General features: G+C 49.6%; 1 protein-coding gene across 1 annotated transcript in view; it reads left to right on the top strand.

Annotated features, from left to right (window-relative positions):
• The window catches only part of LOC101650395 (mitochondrial intermediate peptidase), a 125,752-nt gene that overhangs the window by 65,142 nt on the left and 40,494 nt on the right, over nucleotides 1–20,116 (top strand). The window contains exons 16-17 of the mRNA XM_030886615.2: nucleotides 4,670–4,744; nucleotides 7,504–7,623. Coding sequence (XP_030742475.1) covers nucleotides 4,670–4,744; nucleotides 7,504–7,623 — 195 coding nt within the window. The remainder of the gene's footprint in view (nucleotides 1–4,669; nucleotides 4,745–7,503; nucleotides 7,624–20,116) is intronic.

Raw genomic sequence — 20,116 nt, 5'->3', positions numbered from 1 at the left:
TTCCCCAATTAAGTGCCCAGAGAGACCCTATCCACAAGCCCGTCTCCTGTCCAAAGGCACTCAGCTTTATTTGCTCGGTGGGCGGGGAAGCCCATTGCCCTGGTTCCTGGTTCTGCTACTGTTTCTGCTCCTCTGCCTCTCTGGTGTCACAGCTGCTTCCTGGATCAAGGGGCTTCAATATGCAGGGGTCACAGGCTCCCAAGGACTCACTCCACTCTGCCTCTTTTCCCTTGCTGGTAGTGGGATTCCTGCATCTGGGATGGCTCATGGGGTACCCAGTGGGATGGCAATCACAGTACCCCGTTAAATCACAGTCAGAAGAACCCCATAGTCCAGTTAGCATCTCACACACTCCACACTCCCCTGGCCAGATTATCAAGCAAAAGAACATTTGGTGGAAGTAACAAAGGCTTTCACTACAACAGCCTTAGTGAACAACTCACCACATTGCAGCAGTGTGTTGATGATGAATGATCTTCCATTCCGTAATCCCATGCGGTCATCTTAGTGTGTGTGTGTGTGTGTGTGTGTTTTGTGTAATACCCATTTTCGCATAATGACCTGGTCTTTGGAACCCAGCCATGTTGACAAGGGAGCAGTGGGTGTATAAGGGAACTGTCTGGAATGCAGCTAGGGTCAGGTGTCTTAGATGTGTTTTCATCTGTGTGTAATTACTCTTCACCTGTCAACCTGGATGGATTCGTCCTGCTTCTTCGGGGCGTACGCTGCAAGCGCCTTCAGTTTCGGAGACGGTCCTGTCAAACATCTGTGCTGTTCTTAGCATTAACCACTTTTGAAATGACATAAAAATGTCTTTCTTCAATATTGGTTATTATGACTAACATGTTCCTCACTTGAAGTTTAACTTCTACTATTGGTTATTAAACACACACAGACACACACATGTGCGCACACACACACAAACTTGGCATATAAAGTTAAGTGAAAATCTGGTTTTGTTTGTTTATCAAAAAAGAAATACCCTTTAAGGGAATAAAAATAAAACTCCATGCCAAGAGCTGCAGTGTGTTAGCTAATCTGGTAGACAATACATAAGCTAGATTTTTATAAGATCTGTTCTACAAGAATATTTTACAAGATCTAATCTATTTCAGAGCCCTGGTTGTAGTGGATTGGACCAGCGACCTTTCGGTTAGCAGCTGCGCGCTTAACCGCTGTGCCAGTAGAGCTCCTTATTAACAGCACACATAATAAAAGTGCACTCTTTGAGTTGCGCCTGGGCGGGCTAGTACCTGTCATTTGTGCTGTTCTACTAGGACTGATCTTACATCCACCCTTGTTTCCTTATACTGTTTTCTGATACGTGTCTGGGCTCCCTGCAGGATGGACAATAGGTCCTGGGTGTCAGTCTCACTGTCATCTCGACCCTCTAGGACCAGGTAAAACTGCCCCTGTGTTTCTGAGACTGGAACTCTCTATGGGAGTAGAAAGTCCCATCTTTCACCCGAGAAGCAGCTGGTGGTTTCAAACTGCTGCCCTAGGGGTTAGCAACCCAGCACAAAACCACATGTCCCTGTTCTTGCCTGCTCGTTTTTTTATACCTTTCCATCGGTTGTGAGCCTGACAAGGGAAAAATGAAACCGAGTTCACTCTGTCTCAACAGTTGCCCCTTCTATTTAGGTTTGGCTCTCTAAGATATGGAGCCTCTAAATAAATGTGTGAGTGCCTTCCAGACAGAAAGGGGTATTTGGGGCTTGGCTCAGAGATCTAATACGTGGAATTTCCCTGCCCATCATCCTCTGAGGCCCTGAGCACAGCTGGCTGGGTGTCCTTGCTGCTGCTGCGAGTTCTCGGCTCCCTCCCCAGCCATCCCAGAGCTGCGTGCTGGCACCATGCCTCCTGCCCTGCAGCCCTCTTCCCCAGTCTGCCTCCGCTCCTCGTGACTCTGCTGGCCCTAAGGCCTTGCAGGAAACCTCACCCCGGGGGACTCGCCAGGGTCCCGGCCACACTTCTCAGCCAGCTCGCCCTCTCTTCCCAGCATGCAATCCCCTGGCACCTCTTGCCACCCATTCCTCTGACTGAAGCCAGCCCTCTCTCACCTGCACTGTCTCCCTTTTCAGGAACCGAATGCTCTTGCTTCTCTCCTCCACATGTGGAGTGTCTGCCTGCCCCTTGAGTGCACCTTTACCACAGGCTTTGCTTCCTTACGCCTTTTCCCACTGTAAACAAATGAGAATACCTCCCCTCACTTAACGTCCGATTCCAGCCACTGCCCCCATCTCCCTGCCCACTGCCCGGCCTGCTCCTGGAGGACAGGGCGGGCTGTGCACACGCACAGGTGGGGGCCGGCTGCCAGACAAGCAGGGGCAGCACGTGCCCCTTCACTGCTCTGCAGTGCATGTTTTTTTTTTTTGTTTTTTTTTTTACATTTTAACAGCTTTATTTTTATTTATTTTTAACATTTTATTAGGGGCTCATACAACTGTTATCCCAGTCCATACACACATCAATTGTGTAAAGTGCATTTGTACATCATTTCTCAAAACATTTTCTCTCCACTTAAACCCCCGACATTAGGTCCTCATTTTTCCCCTCCCTCCCCACTCCCTGCAGTGCATGTTTTTCTGCTTCCCCCGTTCAAGACTACTTCTAGGCATGGCTGCTGTTTGTCCCCCCTCCCTGGCCCACAGTACCTTCCTTACGAAACCAAAGCCTCTTCAGATTTACGCTCCCTGCCTGGGACGGAACACCCAGCAAGCCATGTGAGCACAGGCGTCCTGGCACTTCATGTACTGATCCACAGCGAAGAGAGCTGCGTGCATTTCACACACATCTAGTCAACCAGCACATCCCTTGCTTACTCACCTCCCCACCCTGCCCGTCTCACTTAGCTCTTGTGTCGTAGGTCACCATTGACCAAGCTGTCCTGGGCTTTATACCTGTGATCTCCTAACTGATTTTCAGTAATCTACTCTTACCTTACTTCCATATCCAGCCTACGGGATTTTTAAAGAAACCCAAATCACACTTCCTTCTTTCTAACATCATCTTCGTGGATGAGCCCAGGATAAATAAGATTACCCTTCTGGTGCCAAATTGCACTGGGGATAACAAATCCCACACAACAAATGCATTTGTGGGAATCTCAGTTCAGATCTCAGCTGCTAACCACAAGGTCACTGGTTCAAGCCCATCAGCCGCTCCAGAGGAGACAGATGAGGCAGACTGTTCCTGCCAAGACAGTCTCAGGGAATCTGCACATGGTCATGACGAGTCGCATTGACCGGCCAGTGCAACGGTCCACATAAAGCATCGTGTAGCGTCACACCTGAAGAAGGCTGAACAGTTTAGAGCAGTGGTTCTCAACCTATGGGTTGTCAAGACCCCTTTGTGGGGCGGGGGTGGGTGGTGGTGGTGTCAGACTACCCTTTCACAGGGGTCGCCTGCTTCATAACAGCAAAGTGACAGTTATGAAGTAGCAATGAAAGTAATTTTATGGTTAGGGGGTCGCCACCATTTGAGGAACTGTATTAAAGGGTCCGCAGCTTTAAGAAGGTTAAGAACCACTGGTTTAGAGACAAATTAGCCAAATTTTGACTGGAAAATCCCATTCGCACCTGATCAGTGCCTTTAGTTCCCGAAAGCCTTGACGTTTCCTGCCTCAGGAGTTGCGCTGAATGCCCTTTTCCACGCAGGGGCAGCGGCTGGCTTGCCCTTCTTGTGGTCAGCCTGAAAGCAGCCGAAGGGACAGGGCCTGACCGTTGTGGAGCTCTCTGCATGCACACGCATCGTCTTCCGCTCCATGAACCACTCCCCGAGCGAGCGTCATGCTCGCACGCAGGCGCGCGTTCCTTCGTTCCTCCAACTCCCGAGCGCCTGCCGTGTACCAGGCACCGTTTGCATCCCCAGGGAAGTCGTGTGACTGTTCCCCCTTCTCCTGCACTCTCCAGAAAACCAGCCTCGATGCCATCGAGTCAGTCCCACCTGGCAGCGGCTCTGAGACAGGGTGGACCTTCCCCGGGGGTCTTAAAAGGGTTCTTCTGCACGGGAGCAGAGAGCCTCTCCGGTCTCTCAGGGAGCAGCTGGCAATAGTGTTCAATGCTGGACTAGGCCTGGGAAAATCGTTGATGGAGGATTAAGGCCTTGTTAATGATTAAGTAAACCATACGAGCCATGGGACTCAGGGTACAAGACCAGGGACTCTCTCAGGTTAGAAAAGAAAGGAATAGACGACTTGTTACCGCGGCTGTTTGCTGAGCTGTCAGTTCAGTGAAGTTAACACCAGCTGGTACCACAAGTCCTGATTTCTCCCTTGACATCTTAGTCTTGGAGCCCAATCACCAGCGATTGTGTGCACTTAGCGGTACAGAGGCCCTGAGCGGGCTCTCAGAGGCACAACAAAAGGATTCATTTCAGGGTTTGAAGTGGCATAAAAATATCAACCTCAATGTCTCCGTTCCCTGCAAGCTTGTATCTTCATGTACAAGCCGTGTTTGGCAAATCACATTTTGAAATGAAACGGCATGCCTTCATCTTTGCTGCCTGGTCAACCAAGGCATTGAAGCGTGATGATTATTTAAACAGTAATCAACTTCCATTTTTCTTTCTTTTTGTAAGCCTCGGTGACTTTCTCCAACCCCTCCGGACCCAGTGCAATGCAGTGGCTCACTAAGCAACTGACTCCTGTGTTCTCTGTCTCTCTCTCCAGCCGCTGCCCAAAGACATGGTCTCCCGCCTTTGCGAGTCCAAAAAGGTTGGTGCGGCAGCCGACATGCAGCTTCAGGTACGCGGGCCTTTACCTTCAGATCTCGTCGGGGCTACACGTTGATTAGCCAATAGCGCTTCCAGACCATCTCTCACCTCACATCCAGAACGTGAGCACAATTGAGCCACTGAGCGTTCACACTGCCGGTGTGAAGCGAGGTTCCCATGCTTCCAGTGGGGACCCCCAAAGCTCGGGCAGTTACACCACACCACATGCAAACGCCCGCTCTGTTGACTGGCTTTGCACCCTTTGCAGATCTGTGGTGACATGTGGCGTGTACACATCCGTAGCCATCAGTGGTGGGCGGGATTCTAAACCCGCTCCTTCAGATTTCTAGCCAAAGAACGGGAGGCTTTCAGGAGCCATCTGGACAGCACTCAGATGGTGACGGCGGATGGTGAGGCTTGTGTCATGGCCTCTCCGGCCCTGCAACATGGCCCCCACGGCCTGCTTTCGTCTCATGACAGGCTTAAATGTGTTGCCTCTGAGCTGCTTTGAAATGTTGTAACGTTGCTGTGTAATGTTACTTTGTAACTGCCAACCCCCAGGGAGCATGCGAAGCAAAACAGTATCTTACACTCGGAGATAGCTTTCCGTGCAGGAAATGCCCACTGTCAGCAAAAGCGCAGCGTTTCCATTTGTGTCGAGTCGCTAGAGTTAGAAGCAAGGGAAGACAACGGCTTGAGGATGTTAACATTCTCTTTAAAAACGACCGACCCCGCAGCAAGTCTTTCAGTGTGTTACCATCTGCAGTAGGGTTCCTGTGCACCCCTTTCTTTTTTAGTATACTGTGTGCATATATATGTGTAATATAACGTGTAATAACCTGCGTGCATATGTTGATGTTGCTACTGCTGATGTGTGTGTGTGTGGGGGGGTGTAAATATAAGATAGCAAAATATCTGCTGTTATGATTCAGCCGCCCCACTCACCATCCCCAAATGTGAGGTGGTTTTTTTTTTTTCAAACCAAAAGGCAGCAGCTGCCTGCTTCCTCTCCCCTCCCAAAGACATACCCCCCGCCACCCCCACTCCACCCTCGCCCCAGTGTTGGGAGAGGGAAGACAGCTCTGGCCGGACAGCTTTGCCCACTCCGAGCCGGCCAGACACCCTCTGACCAATGGAGACAAACACACTTGGAAAGGAAGTGAGCCCTACGGGGAGTCAGCAGTGTTTTAAACTCCCCGACTGGTTTTTCTGTGCCGCTAAGATCCCTGGTTCCAGAATGAACAACTCCCTGTGTAGGTGAATAGGCCCCTCCGTCTAGAAATCATTGGTTTTAGCAGCAAGTGAGCCGGCAACAAACGCCCGCACCTTAAATTTCGTCCACGCTTTTTCTGACTAGAACCAAAAAGGCAGGCATTCCATGTTTAATCAGTGTGACAGGCTCAACTGAAGACAAGAACAGCTTCGACCCGGGCTCTCTTCCTGGGTGGGGCAGAGCGCCTCTCCTCAGCTGATGTCCAGGTTTCCAAGCTTCGACTTTCTCTGGTGAAGCGGAAGGCAGCCCAGAGACTCCTTCCTGGTGAACTGTGTGCGTTGTTGCGCATTATGGAAGGTCGAGTGGACAGAGCTCTACTTAGCTATGTGTTTAGATCACCGATTAGAGTAAGCCAATAGGTGTACTTAGGAAATGAGTGTGTGTGTGTGTGTGTGTGTGTGTGTGTGTGTTTCAGCCCGAGTGCATCATTTAGAACCGTAGTTCTGTATCTAGACGAAGCCTGCAGCCAGAAGTCACGGGCACTTCTCGCTCATCCAAGCTAATCCTCGTACCTTTCAAGTCCACAGCTGCACATTCTGCACAAACTCCGTTTTCTACATCTGGAGACTGTGTACTGCCCTGTCAGAACTCTTCCTGGGAACAAAGCATTGCCCACCTTCTCCCAAAACCCGAGCCCCACAGGGCTTCTTATCCAGGTCACGTGTGTCCATGGAAAAGCACATTCGTTTGGCCTTAGGCTTTCCGTGCACACGGTGATTCTCAGCAGCACGCGCCAGCCAATGCCTTTGCTGTGCTTCTCCAACAACGTCCCGGTGGCCTGCGTCCTGTACACCAAGGGGCCTGTATCTCCAGCCCCTCTCAGCAGCTGCTCCGTTGTATGCGCCCCAAGGTCACATGCTGGGGTCTGATTTGACCTGACCTCCAGGCCCACCAACAGCTGCATCAGCATTCCCTGCAGCATGGAGCTCTCCAGAGGAGGGCTCGCACTCCCCCCATTCACTTGTCTTCATGCCGCAGAACTCACATGCCGAAGCCTCCCTCTCCTCTCCTTCACAAAGCACCAGTTGTCCAGGGAGAAATCGCCAGACTCGAAAGATCCTGGGTGGGTTGCGGGGAGCGGGGCGCAGGCGTGGGGGAATCCCATGTTTTAACCCTCGGTTTGACCACGTCTCCCAACTACATATTCGAGGGGTCTTCAGACTCCGGGAGGTGGGGGACAAATGGAATGAAAAGACCATGAAATTTTGTCACAGACTTTTTGAAGCCCCCTTATCACAGACGTTGGCAAAATTTCAGTCTCGGGGTTGCACATTCTGTGCATAGAGAGTACCCTTAATGGGCAAGGTTGGAAATTCTCTAATCCCCTTGACCAGGAGAGGGCTGAGAGCCCCCCAGTTGCTCATGAACTAGGAGCTGTGCCTCAAGCCGCTGCCTTTGTATCCAGGTGTGCGTAGAACTGATTCGTGTGACAGTGACTGGGGCCCTGGAGCATCTCGGGCGTCACCGGTTGGCCGAGGGGCTGGCACTCGGGAGTAAGTGGTGTCTTCGTCTCCTAGGTCTTTTACGCCGTTCTGGACCAGCTGTACCACGGCAAGCATCCCCTGGGGCGCTCGACCACAGACATCCTGAAGGAGACGCAGGAGAGGTTTTACCGGCTGCCCTACGTGCCCAACACGGTGAGCCCAGCCTGTGCCCGGCTGTACCTGTCGGAGAGCCCGACATCCTTCCACTTAGGTCCAGGTTTCACAGTGTGGGGCCAGAGCTCACTCAGCGTCTCACGTCACCATCTCTAAGCAGCCCTTGGCTGCGTCCGGTTCCTCTGGCGAAGTCGGCGTTTCTAGGTTTCCGGGAAGTGGTGGTAAGAAAAGGCAGCTGATGTGTGTCTAGCTCTTTCTTTAAGTTCTTCTTCTCTCCTGAGAGTGAGAGCTAGCCATGTCAGATGAAGGTGACGTCACCCCTTGGGCATGTTCCGTGCAGCAGGCACTCCCTGGGTGCTTCCCCGCATGCAGGGTCGGTAATATTCCCTCTTACCCAGTCTGCCTGTCGGGGCAGACAGCAGGGTTGTGGTTAGCATTTAGTGGAGACGGAGAACCCTGGTGGGGTCCGCCAGGTTTGGATGCTAACCCTAAAGCCAGCAATTCAAAACCACCAGCAGCTCATCAGAAGGAAGATACGGCTCTTTACTCCCTTAGAGGGTTACAGTCTGGGAACCCCACAGGGGCAGTTCTACTCTTCCCCACGGGGTCGCTCTGAGTCGCAGACAACCTGATGACAGTGAGTTTCAGAGTTTTGAAGGGACAGACAATCTTCCCGATTGCTTTCCAAAAAGAGCTTACTTGGCTCCTAAAACACCCTGGAAGATCACGTCATGCCCCTCTCTGTGGGCTGAGCTTGAGGCCCAAGCACAGTCTTGTGTCATGGTGCCAACGGTTAAGCACTCGGCTACCTGCTGAAAGGATGGTGGTTCAAACCCAACCCAGGGTAGCTCAGCGGTCAGGCCTGGTGCTCTGCTTCTGGAAGGTCGCGGCCTTGCAAGCTCCGGGCAGCAGTTCTGCCCGGCACACGCGGGGCCATGCTAGCAAGAGGTTGTGTGGACATCCAGCACCGCGTTCTACCGTCACGCCTGCCTCACTCCCTCCTGCTCCTCCCGTAAGGCACTGGGGTGTCGCGGAGAGACTCCCCGTCGTAATGCAAACGGGGCTCTCCTTCTGCCTTTGTTCGCCAACCACACGTTCCCTCCGTGAGGCGCTTTTCTTTCTTCTTTTAGAAATCATTTTATTGGGAGCTCTTATAGATGTTGTAACAAGGTATTTTTATTTAAATTGAGCTATACCTTTTTTTTTTTAACAGCAACATCTTTAAAAAATGGACATAATAGGGCTACTGAAAATAACCCTTTTGGGGAGGGCAAGATATAGAAGACTTGTGTTCTTTTGTAAAATTGCTATGCTGGCTGTGGCAATATGCAGTGTGCCTGACAGTTTCTTGAGGAGCCCTGGTGGATTAGCGATTACAAATTGGGCTGCAGTCCCCACCGGCGGCAGTGCAAAACCACTAGAAGCCCGTGGGCCTCCTACTCCCCTCAACAGTTACGGCCTCGGAACCCCCAGTGCGTCGCTCTGACTCAGCACTGACTAGGTGGTCATGAGGGACTCTTTCTCACCATCCAGAACTCTCTCAGTCTCGTGTGATGGAAACCCAGCTCGTCCGGTCTCAGCAAAAAGGTGGTGCACTGAGTCTGGTCCTAGGGAAAGCACCCCAGCATACTAGTGAGGGAAACAGAATTTCATTCGGCATTTGCAGCAAAGAGCAAAGAGATGAGGGACGGGCTAACACGGTCAGAGCGACGTCTGACCAAATCCGAAAAGTTGGTTGTGGATTGGCTCTTACAACACATGAGATAAACAGTAGCTTCTACAACACCTTTCTCAGAGGTTTTGTGATCAAGACCGTCCGGAGGGGCCTTTGTGGATCATCAGGCAGAGGTGGGGAGGTCAAGGAGATGCCCTCTCCTATTTGCATATCTCAGTCTTGAGGGGGCTCTTCCTTAGGTCTGCCTTTTGTTTCTGTTGTAACCTCCATCCTGTGTATACGTTCCTCCTTCATCTGTCCATTCCTTGTGCGCATTCCTCCTTCATCTGTCTTTACTGCTCCCCCGCCTTCCGGATTACCACGGGCTTCCTGGATGGCCCGGGCTCCTGCCCTTCCCTGTCTCCTGGGTCAGAACGTGAGTGTGGGGTGGTCAGGTGCCATCAGGACTGATTCAAGGCTGAGGATGAAACCGGGGCTCTGTCAGGGGTGCCTTTGGGTTTAGGCACTAACTCAGTCTCATAACTGAAAAGTCCAGGGATGTATCCATGGTGGGATAGTGCTTCTGTGCTAATCACAAGGTCAGCAGTTCAAACCTACTCACCGCTCCTCAGGAGAAAGCTGGAACATTGTACTCCTATAAAGAGTTACAGTCTCAGAAACCCACAGTGGCAGCTCTACCCTGTCTTGTGTAAGTCAGAATTGACCCGATGACAGTGAGAGAGGTGTCTGGCTCCAGCAAAGTAAAGCGGTATTTTGTCTCCTTTGTACTCTGCCAGGTTCTGTCTGTTGTGTTAGAAGCAGAATCCTTTACTCCAGCTATATCAATGCTGGTCCTGCTGGCTTCGGACTTGTCAACTTACTTACAATATACTGCTTAGTGTACTGGGCGTGATGAGCCATCGAGTCTCTGTGTTACTGAAAATGCGGTCGCCAAGAAGGATCTACTGATTCTCCTCTGGGGCTAACAGGATCCAAAGTTGCCTGGGTTTTCGCAAAGGACCCCTGGTGGTGCAGTGATTAAGCATACTGGGCTGCAAACCAAAAGGTCAGTGGTTTGAGCTCACCCGCTGCTCCCCGGGAGAAGGATGTGTCCATCTTGTTCTGTAAGGATTTGCAGCCTCAGGACCCTGTGGTATGGTTTGAGTTTGCTCAGTTGTTGTCAGGTGCCATGGAGAGTCTGTGTGCAAACGACCCAAACACCACTCGTCCTGCACCATCCTCACAGGGATTGTCCTGTGTGAGCCCCTTGCTGTGGCCACTGTGTCCATCCATCTCCTGGAGGGTTCCCCTCCCTGTTGCTGACCCAGAGAGCCACTGGGAGGCTCCTGGAATAGTCATGAGAGAAAGAGGTGTATTGTGTATGTGTGTACATCAGACTCCTCTGTTCTGCCTCATTCTGGCTGGCATGGCAACCTACACCTGTGCATTCTATATCAGCAGGTAACCATGGGGCCACACCACAGGTCAGCACTGCTCAGCCTCTGGGAAATAGATAGGCAGGATGGAAGAGTGGTTAAGAATCTCCAGTAGACCATCAGGCAGCCCTGCGTGGGGTTTGACAGGGTGGGAGGTGGTGACAAGAGGGAGGATAGAATGCGGATGGACACCCAGGTCTTCAGCCCAGGCCATCTGTGTGGAGGAAGATGAGATCAGTGGAACATGGAGTATTGGATGGGCAGCAGCCACGTGGAAATGCCTGGGAGCAGCTGATGGGCGATGAGTGTGCGTCTCAGAGCCAGTCAAGGCTGCAGGAAAGCCAGCTAAGGAGGCAGTCACCCATAGCCGGGGAGCCAGCCGAGTGAGCCCAGATGAGGGAGAGTCTGGGAGCTGCCCAGAGGAGTGCTGAAGCGAGGTGTGGAAAGGCTGTCTGCCAGCGCACCCACTTGGCCAACCCACGTGGCTGGGATCTCATCATGGCACAGTCTCTTTTCAAGTGCCCGCCAGACCCCCTCATTTTTAAGCACACTCTTTCATTTTCTGTTCCAACTCCTTCAGTCCCGACCGTATCGCGCTCTGCTCTTGTCTGTTATTTCAGGGCAGCTGTGTGTGCTGGCCTGGAGGGTAACCAGTATTTATAGAGACATTATTTTGGAAGCGTGGTCTGAGTTCCAATAACAGACTAATAAGTTCCCTTCTAGCAAACACTTTATGTGTAATTTGAGGGCTTCTGGTGTTGAAATCCCTGGGGTGGTTATTTATTTGGTGTGTTTTTTCTGCAGAACAATTTCACAGGCTGACCCTGCTGCTGTCATGTCTATATGTGCAAAGGGAAATAACCGCTAATTGACCAGCGGGGAGATGGAGCGTAACCAGTGTGGTAGACCCAGTTGTTTGCGTAGTGTGCTCATCCCAGATCAACTTTCAAACAGACCTCTTAACCACAGGCAAGGATGGGAGTAGGGAGCTGAAATAAATAGAGCCAGCGTGTCTGGGAAGCTTTTGGTGGCCCCGTTAGCCGGTTGACGCCAGGCTGGAGCCTTTGTTCTGGAAAGGCCCCCAGATGGAGGAAGTGGCTCAGGAGCAGCCACCTCGAGGAACGGCATTGCCGCGCACAGTGTGGGTGCAGAGCCTTTGCTGCGGCGTTACCACAGCTTTACTTTCCGGCCTGGTCCCTTGCTGGTCAGTTTTGAAGAAGCTTCTCTTCACTGTTTCTGTTTGTTTGTTTGATAGGTGTACTCAGAGGCATACAGAGCAGTTCCGTTCGAGAATCCATACCCATTTTGTTGCATGTCATTGGCTTCAACCCCCACACCGTGGCTTCCCTAACCTCGCCGCCTCCTGTGTTTCCCATCTCCATCCCTCCTCCCCCACCCCTTCCTGCCGTGTCCTTGGGAGTGCTGAAGAATTTCCTTCAGCAAATGCATGTGAGTATGTGCACAGAGAAGTGCTCGTAGATAGGTGGCATTTGAGGATCAAGCAGTTGACACCGTAGGTTTTGATCCTGTGTTATTTAATGTATCTTGTAACGCCTTTCACAGGAGAGTTCACCATTCTCGTTCTACTTTTCAAAAAAAGTATTTTATTGGGGGTTCGTACGACTCTTATCATAACCCATCCATCCATCCATTGTGTCAAGCACATTTTACATTTGTTGCCATCATCATTTTCAAAACATTTTCTTTCCACTGGAGCCCTTGGTATCAGCTCCTCGTGTTTTCCCCTCCCTCACCGCCCCTCTCCCTCACGAGCCCTTGATAATTTATAAATTATTATTATTTTTTCATGTCTTAACACTGCCTGACATCTCCCTTCACCCACTTTTCTGTTGTCCGTCCCCCAGGGAGGGGTTCATATGTAGATCACTGTGATGAGTTCCCCCTTTCTACTCTACCTTCCCCTTCCCCTCCTGGTATTGCTACTCTCATTATTGGTCCTGAGGGGTTTATCGGTCCTGGATTCCCTGTGTTTCCAGTTCTTACCGGTACCCTCTGGTCTAGCTGGATCTGTAAGGTAGAATTGGGATCATGATAGTGGGGGCTGGTGGGGAGGAAGCATTAAAGAACTAGAGAAAAGTTGTATGTTTCATCGGTGCTATACTGTACCCTGACTGTCTCGTCTCATCTCCGAAACCCTTCTGTAACAGGATGTCCAGTTGCCTACAGATGGGCTTTGGGTCTCCACTCTGCACTGCCCCTCATTCACAATGATATGATATTTTTGTTCTTTGATGCCTGATACCTGATCCCATCGACACCTCACGATCACACAGGCTGCTGTGCTTCTGCATGTGGGCTTTGTTACTTCTCAGCTAGGTGGTTGCTTGTTTATCTTCAAACCTATAAGACCCCAGATGCTTTATCTTTTGATAGCCGGGCACCATCAGCTTTCTTCACCACATTTGCTTCTGTACCTTTTTTGTTTTCAGCAATTGTGTTGGGAAGGTGAGCATCGTGGAATGCCAGGTTAATAGAACAAAGTGTTCTTGCATTGAGGGAGTGCTTGAGTGGAGGCCCAATGTCCATCTGCTACCTTAATACTAAACCTAGAAATATATGCACATAGATCGATTTCCCCATCATCATATATATAAATATATTTACATATGTACATGCCTGTGTTTAGACCTCTATAAATGCCCTTTGCCTCCTAGTTCTTTCCTCTATTTCCTTTTACTTTCCTCTTGCCCCACTATTATGTTCAGCCTTCATTTGGGTTTCAGTAATTCCTCTCAGTTACATTGCTCTTGATCAAGCCCTACCAGACCTCCTACACCCTCCTCGCCATAGATTTTGGATCACTTGTTGTTTCCTTGTCCCTGGGTTGGTTAACACCCGCTTCCTTTCCCCTGTCTACAGCTCTGCCATGCCCCCTTGGAACCATCGGTCCCTGGTTTACTCCTCCAGATTGTTTATCCCATCTGTCTTCTCTAGATAGACCTGCAGAGATGATAATATGCACAAAAAACAAGACAGAGCAAAACAAAGCAACAAAAGAAAACAAAACAACAACAACAATAAACCAATGACAAAAAAAAATAGAAAAGCCTGTAAATAGTTCAAGGTCTTGGAGTCTGATGGGGTGCCATGCCCTGGCCCCAAAGTCTATTTTTGGTATTCCCTCCGGACGTCCTTGCTCTGCTCCCCTTGCTGTTCTGTTGCATACCCTTAGTGTTTCACTTCAGTGTGGTGGGATTAGATCGGGCGCAATTCCCGCACTGTGCCTCCAGTGTTGTCCCCCGTAGTGCTATGGGTCAGTGAGGGATATTGTGTCTCATAGTGGGGCTGGCCCTATGGTCCTCTCTGCATTGACTGCTCTGAATAGAGATATTGTCCTCAAGGCTTGATGGGCTAGGATGTGCTCCACTCTTTCTACCTCCCCCTTCATTTGCTCCTGTGTGCTCTGATCAGAAATGTCCCTCTCCTTCTGTGCTGTCCTCTGAAGAAAATTCTTCTGTGGGGAGGGGATTGTCCACATAGTTGGGATTGGGGCCAACTCCTCAGACCTCTCTGTTGGTTCCCTGCTTCATGCTGGTATGTTACTTTTAATGTAAAATTCTATCCAGCTTATTAATCCACCTATCCTCGAGCCTTGTTAATTCCTTTAGAAGAGCTCTAAGAATCATTCATAGAAAATACATGACGATAAGAAATGATTATCCTTTAAATGATAATGTCATCCAGATTAGCACCCTGGTGGTATTGTGAGTCAGTTGGGCTGCTAACTGAACAGTTGGTGGTTCAAACCCACCAGCTCAGTGGTTCCCAACCTTCCTAATGCCTCGGCCCTTTCATACAGCTCCTCGTGTGGTGGTGACCTCCAACCATAAAATTATTTTTGTTTCTACTTCATAACTGTCATTTTGCTACTGTGATGAATCGTCATGTAAATATCTGATATGCAGGCTATATTTTCATTGTTACAAATTGAGCATCATTAAAGCATAGCGATTCATCACGAAAACAATATGTCAGTCTATATTGTGAAATATGTATTTCTAGTGGCAAATAAATGAAATCTTGTCTGGAAGCATGCTGTAGCACGGGGACAGTCTTCACTCATAGGTTGGTGTGTCTGCATGTGGCACAGCCACGTGGAGACGACAGAGGAGCAGTGTCTTGGCTCCGTTCCTAAGACCATCAGAAAGATGTCTTTTCCTGCGGCCTTAGACGACCCCTGTGCCAGGTTGTTCCGCCCCAAGGGGCACGACCCACAGATGGAGAGCCGCAGCTCCAGCTACTCTGCCTGACGAAGGCGGGGCTGCCTGCTTCTGTGACCACCTTGCAGCCTTGGGAACCCCAGGGGCTTACCTCTTGCCAGCAGCACCTGCAGACACAGGGAAACCCTCCCAGAGCAGCAGGAGCCTTCTCCTTGGGGCCCCATCAAGCTGAGAATACACACTCCCCCAGGCAAAAGGCGGCCTGTAGATTCAGGTACCGCCAGGAAGACCCCCCTGTATGGGGAGAAGCGGGGCTCACTAGTCAGTGGGGACTCTGTCCCCTGGGGTTGCTGTTTTCCTTGAAGATACCTTGACCTACTTCGTCTTTAAGTTGATTTCCTCACTTGACCTACTTCGTCTTTAAGTTGATTTCCTCACTGACAGGAAGTGCAGGGCACCTCTCCTGGTGGGAACCTTTCCCATGGTTGCTAAGATCTTCCGGGGCTTGTTATCTGGCTGCTGTGGTGTTCCCCCACCACCTCCAACATGATTTTAAAGCAAACAAAATTCTGTCTGTGAACTAAAGGTCTGGAGCTCGTGGTGGTTAAAAGTTCACACACTCTTCAGAGGGTGTGGCCTCAAGTACTTGGTAACAATGCTCACCCTTGTATGTAGTCCTTTCTCCCCGGGAAGGAAGTTAACGCTCCTACCTCTTCTGTCCTAGTTCCCCTGCAAATGCGAAAACGCTTTTGTAAGCTTGAGAGGCTGCTGCCCAAGTTACCCTCGCTGTGAATATCCGGTTTGATGAAACAGAACAATGTTTGTTTTTGTTTTGTTTTATTTTTGTCTGAAATACAAAGACCATGTGGTGCCTCTCTGAAAACACCTAAGTGGCTAATCACATGTGAATCCCCCTGCTCTCTGCGGTGTAAACAGCCGAGAGAATATGTACCTCCTCTGCCGTGCTAGATTCATTTATGACTTTGTAACCCAAACACAGAAGTGCTATAAATCGAAACTTTAATCTCACTGATTGACTCCTTTCTAAAAATGCATTTGGTTGCAGCCTGGGAGGCAGCTGCAGCTCTTGATCTCACTGATTGAAAACATAAGGAAATGATATGACTATCGGGGTTGTTTTTACAATACCATCCTCTGAGCCAAGTCACCCACTTGAATGTTTGTCTCTATTCTCATGAATCATGCTTTATGCCTTTTTTGGCTGGAAAACTCAGATAGACAAGATACAATGAAATACACATTCAGAATATTTAGAAATTCTTTTCTTTAAAAAAATCTGCTTAGTGTGGTATTTTAAAGGATCTGCATGTGTTTTAGGGGGATTTTCTGTGGCGGGTGGATCGTGGCCTACACGGCGGAGCCTTGAGGTGGATGGTGTTCTCATCTTGAGGAATTCCAGTGGGACACAGCGACCTCTCTCTCTGCTGCCCGTGGAGTCACGGCGCCCAGAGGGAATTGCTGCCATGCCTGGGCAACTTGTCCCCAACGGGGTCCTCCGCAGGCAGCCTTTTCCGCCTTCTGTTGAAATGAACGAGTTTATTGAAAGAACAAACCCATCCCGTATCGGGCAGTACCTTATAAGGATTGTTGTGTTCTTGGAATAAACTCATTTCCAACAGAAGTTCAGCAAGCTCCCAGGAAGCGCAGTCCTTGGGGCTGGCCCTCAAAATATCCCCAGATAACATGCTAAATGACTCCAAATTGACCTGACGTGGGAGGGGCCTTGCCACTGCCTCCTGCCTGGTACAGCCGGAGGTGTAGTTATCATCCTGGTGAAGTTGTCCTTTAAATTCTGGGATTCTCTGCAGCGAAAGGAAGTTTTCCCAGAGATTAAACACAGAGGAAGGGGTGCCTGCAGGCTTTCTGCAGCCTGCTAACCGCTGGCTTTGGAAAGTAGTCAACCCTGAGTGAAGGGCAAGGTAAAGAAGGGAGTCAGGCGTATCTTTGATGGAAGGCTCTCCTGCATGCTGCGTGCCCACATCTTCTGAACTCCTTCACAGTCCCCATTTCCGATCAGGAAAGTCCATGGAAATTGGCTGACAACTGTTTGAAAAGCGTCTTCTGCATGGACTTATCAACCCTTCACCTTGGTCTGTGGGGAACCTCATCTTCAGGGTGAGCAAGTCTCCCGCCACCCCCCCAAAAGAGCAAGTCGTCTTCTACGGGGCTTTATCATGCGCATTCAACGGCGTCCCGTCCCTAGCAGCTGTGGGACCCCAGGCACTGTCCATGGAAGGAAGCAGGGCTCCGTGTGTTCACTGCGGGCTGCTTCCCCTGAGAAGCCTCCGAGACCCCAGTCACCATCACGCAGCCGAGCAGCAACACCGCCATGTGCACCAAGCTGCAGCTTTACTCTGCTGCTGTGGTCATCCTTCTTCTTCATTTCTGTTTATTTACTGGTTTCTTTATCTCCAGCTATAAATAACACGGGGTACGTGAGAACACAGTCGAAGTAGTAGGGAGATTGGCAGTAACCACAGAGCCACAGAAGCCCAGGAGTTGTTTCATAGTTTAGGGAGTCAGAAAAGTAGCTTCTTTCTGCTTGGGATCAATGGAAACACCTTGGGCAGAAACCAAAAGACCTCATTGCCTAAGAGAAAACGGAGCTCATTACAGTTTGTTTGTTGTTGTTTAAGTAGAAACCTAATCCCATTCGAGAGCCATAGTGGTATGGGGGTAACACGAGTGCGATGGCAGCTCTAAACCACCAAGGGCTCTGCCAGGGAAAGAGGGGGCTTTCGACGCCTGTCCTAGTTGCAGCCTCAGAAGCTCACAGGGTACCCCTAGGGGCTCGTGAGTTTGGTTTGGTTTGTTGCGGTGTGTCCTCCAGCGACTAGCTATCTCCGTAGGGTTATTGTGCTGCATCAGTGCAGGCTTGGTGGGAGGAGGCTCATATGAATAAGTAATCAGATGGAGAATTTGAGAGAAAGGAGTGGGAGATCCAGGAAACCGAAAGACAGTACAATCCATGTAGATTGTAGATTTCCCCACCCCCAGGTGAAGGTGAACATGTTAGCTCTCAGCATGGACAAGTGCCCAGGCAGAGGTTCTACACAGATCAAACACAGTAAGATGCATCGAATCAGGGATGGCATTAGAAATCAGTAAGTGGAGATTGGGGATTGCTGGAAATCTAGGGGTAGCAATGAAGTTAATAATTCGTGAATTGCACACATCTCCAAGTTCTCTTATTAGATTTCTTAACAGGGAGTGCAAATGTGCTACAAGGCCTTGTGCAAGAAACAATGGATCCTTTAGAAAAGACGTTCTAAATAATAGGTGTCGTCCCTCCCCGGCTCTTTGTTTACGGAAATGTTGGGCACGTCTCAGTAAAGGCTTAGAGGTTTCTCCCTGAACTTTAATGGGTTCTGCTGATAATGTGCCCTAACTCAGCAGAGGTGGTGCCCATACATTCTCGGAAATTATTGACAAAAGCTCAGGTGGGAGAAGGTTAGAGGTTACTGAGTTTTCTTTTTGCATGGTGAAGCAAGAAGCTTCTACTCCTTGAATTCATTCTGATTCAGATCCTGTGTTACAGATCGTTGAGGGGTGGGAGTGGAGATAGGGTGTCTGATAGACTTAATGGTATGTCTCCTTTCTCAGAAAATTGTAGATGACAGACCCACTTAGACAAAAGGTCTTTGTCCAACAAATTGACAGTGGTGTGAGGGCTAAACAAAAAGGATTCAAATCTCCAGTAGCACCAAGGGAAATAGAACAGATTTGAATGAATTAAAGTCAGTTCCTGATTTGTAATCCCCCCCCCCCGCCCAACCATGAAGTTTTCATACTCTGGGATTAATTTCAGAGCGTAGCACCACTTTGGACACGTTAGCAGAAGGAACCAATCTCTGGGATGGACACCATGCTTGGGAGAGGAGAGGGGCAGCGGAAAGAGGAAGCCCTGGACCAGATGGAAGGATGCAATGGCTGCAGCATTGGGCGCAAACATGAGAACAATTTTGAGTACGGTGCTGGACCAGGGAGTGTTTCATTCTGTTGTACAAGGGTCACATGAATCGGAACTGACTTGATGGCATCTATCATTTAATAGTAGGTAAGAATTCTTCACAGAAGGCCAGTGAAAAACAGGTGTAAGATTAGATACAGGTGATTTCACAATTTGAAAATAGACTAAGAACGAATTTATAATATTAACAAATATGTCACATAGTAATGGAAGTAAGGATGAGGTGGTTTATTATTATTATTACATTGCATTTTATTCTGTAATGAGTATGTATTCCCGTAAAAATCTGAAGAGAAAACACACACCATTCACATACTCACACCCCTGCCTTTTCTAGGTGGTTCCCAGTGATGTGGGTCTTCAGTTCTCTGAATCCTGTTAGGAAACATAGTTGATTAAAGTACTATCTTTTAATTCCATTTTCCATGAACTTTTGAAAGCCCCCATGTAGTAGCTACTTGGGCCCTGTGTGTACACGGGCAACCCACCATAGACGAAGAACCAAAGCTAAGGTAATACTGGATCTGCCTCAGCAGAGGTAGATATGTCCTAGAAGAGATGCCCTGTGAGATGACAGCGAGATTCTGGAAAGAATCTGCTTCTACCACAGGAGAACAGAGATAAAACTTACGTGTTGTCTGGATAAAACTCATACATAATGTTAATAAATGAAAAGTAACCTGCTGTTGGCTTAGAAATGGTCTGCACCTGAAGCTCTCAGTTTCCCCAAATCTCCTTGAAGTCCTGTGTGTTGCTATCAAGTAGAGCTGCCCCCCCCCCACCCCCAGGGTCTCCAAGGCTGTAATGTTACAGAAAGAGACTGTGGCAGCTTTCTCCCTCAGAGCACTGCTGGCTTCAGACCACCCCCCTTTGGCTCCTCCCCCAGTGCTTGACCCACTGCGCCACCAGGACTCTTTGCTATGCCTTCGACCGTGGTTAAATTCAGATGGCTCCTAAAATGTAGTTTCGACTTCATGAACCTGCTTGTTGATCAAGCATTTTCAAAAACCTCCTGTGTGCTAGGCATATCAGCTGGCTATTTGGCCACCATGGGCTCACGGTCTGAGCAGTCATCACACCACTGTTTTGTGCCGGCTGTCTGCACTGAACGGCAGCATCATTAGTCACAGCTTCATTCCTCACTGAGCAGAAGCCCTTTCGGACTGTTCTTCTTGCCTTCCCTTTAATGACTACTTCATTCCCAAACATTACGGATAAAGGTTTACAAATACTCAAACTCAACTGCTATTGCGTTGATACCTACTCACAC

The sequence above is a fragment of the Echinops telfairi genome, unplaced genomic scaffold (assembly GCF_000313985.2).
Source record: "Echinops telfairi isolate 266 unplaced genomic scaffold, ASM31398v2 ScPeMD7_2565;HRSCAF=3150, whole genome shotgun sequence".
Classification (NCBI taxonomy): domain Eukaryota; kingdom Metazoa; phylum Chordata; class Mammalia; order Afrosoricida; family Tenrecidae; genus Echinops; species Echinops telfairi.
Note: the sequence above shows the minus strand (reverse complement) of the source record. Positions and strands in the feature narration are given on the sequence as shown.